The sequence below is a fragment of the Littorina saxatilis genome, linkage group LG3 (assembly GCF_037325665.1).
Source record: "Littorina saxatilis isolate snail1 linkage group LG3, US_GU_Lsax_2.0, whole genome shotgun sequence".
NCBI lineage: Eukaryota > Metazoa > Mollusca > Gastropoda > Littorinimorpha > Littorinidae > Littorina > Littorina saxatilis.
The window spans coordinates 6,837,712-6,838,344 of record NC_090247.1 but is presented as its reverse complement, the minus strand read 5'-3'; the positions used below and the strand labels follow the sequence as shown (position 1 = coordinate 6,838,344).

At 40.0% G+C, this 633-nt stretch overlaps 1 protein-coding gene across 1 annotated transcript in view; it reads right to left on the bottom strand.

Moving 5' to 3' along the window:
- Positions 1-633, bottom strand: part of LOC138960836 (uncharacterized) — a 9,673-nt gene extending 9,040 nt beyond the window's left edge. The window contains exon 1 of the mRNA XM_070332482.1: positions 520-633. Coding sequence (XP_070188583.1) covers positions 520-565 — 46 coding nt within the window. The 5' untranslated portion in view covers positions 566-633. The remainder of the gene's footprint in view (positions 1-519) is intronic.

Sequence of the window (633 nt, the reverse complement as noted above, 5' to 3'; positions counted from 1 at the left end):
GTCATTAATTAATTTTTAAGCCACCAAGCTGAAATGCAATACCGAAGTCCGGGCTTCGTCGAAGATTACTTGACCAAAATTTCAACCAATTTGGTTGAAAAATGAGGGCGTGACAGTGCCGCCTCAACTTTCACGAAAAGCCGGATATGACGTCATCAAAGACATTTATCAAAAAAATGAAAAAAACGTTCGGGGATTTCATACCCAGGAACTCTCATGTCAAATTTCATAAAGATCGGTCCAGTAGTTTAGTCTGAATCGCTCTACACACACACACACACACACACACACACACACACACACACACACGCACAGACAGACACACATACACCACGACCCTCGTTTCGATTCCCCCTCGATGTTAATATATTTAGTCAAAACTTGACTAAATATAAAAAACAAGCTAGTTATCAGCGTGAAACAACAATAAGCAAATCAAACAGACAAAAAAAGTGTTAGACCTTTCATGTGCAACTGATAATAATTATTTGAACAATAGTTAGACTGTACAACACTTACCAGCCACGAGAACAACTAATCCAGCCACAAATCTCATGGTGAACATTTTCACAAACGCGACAGTCAGAATTGTAACAGTCTCAAGCTTTCAACCCAGGCCAAACGGGAGACCCA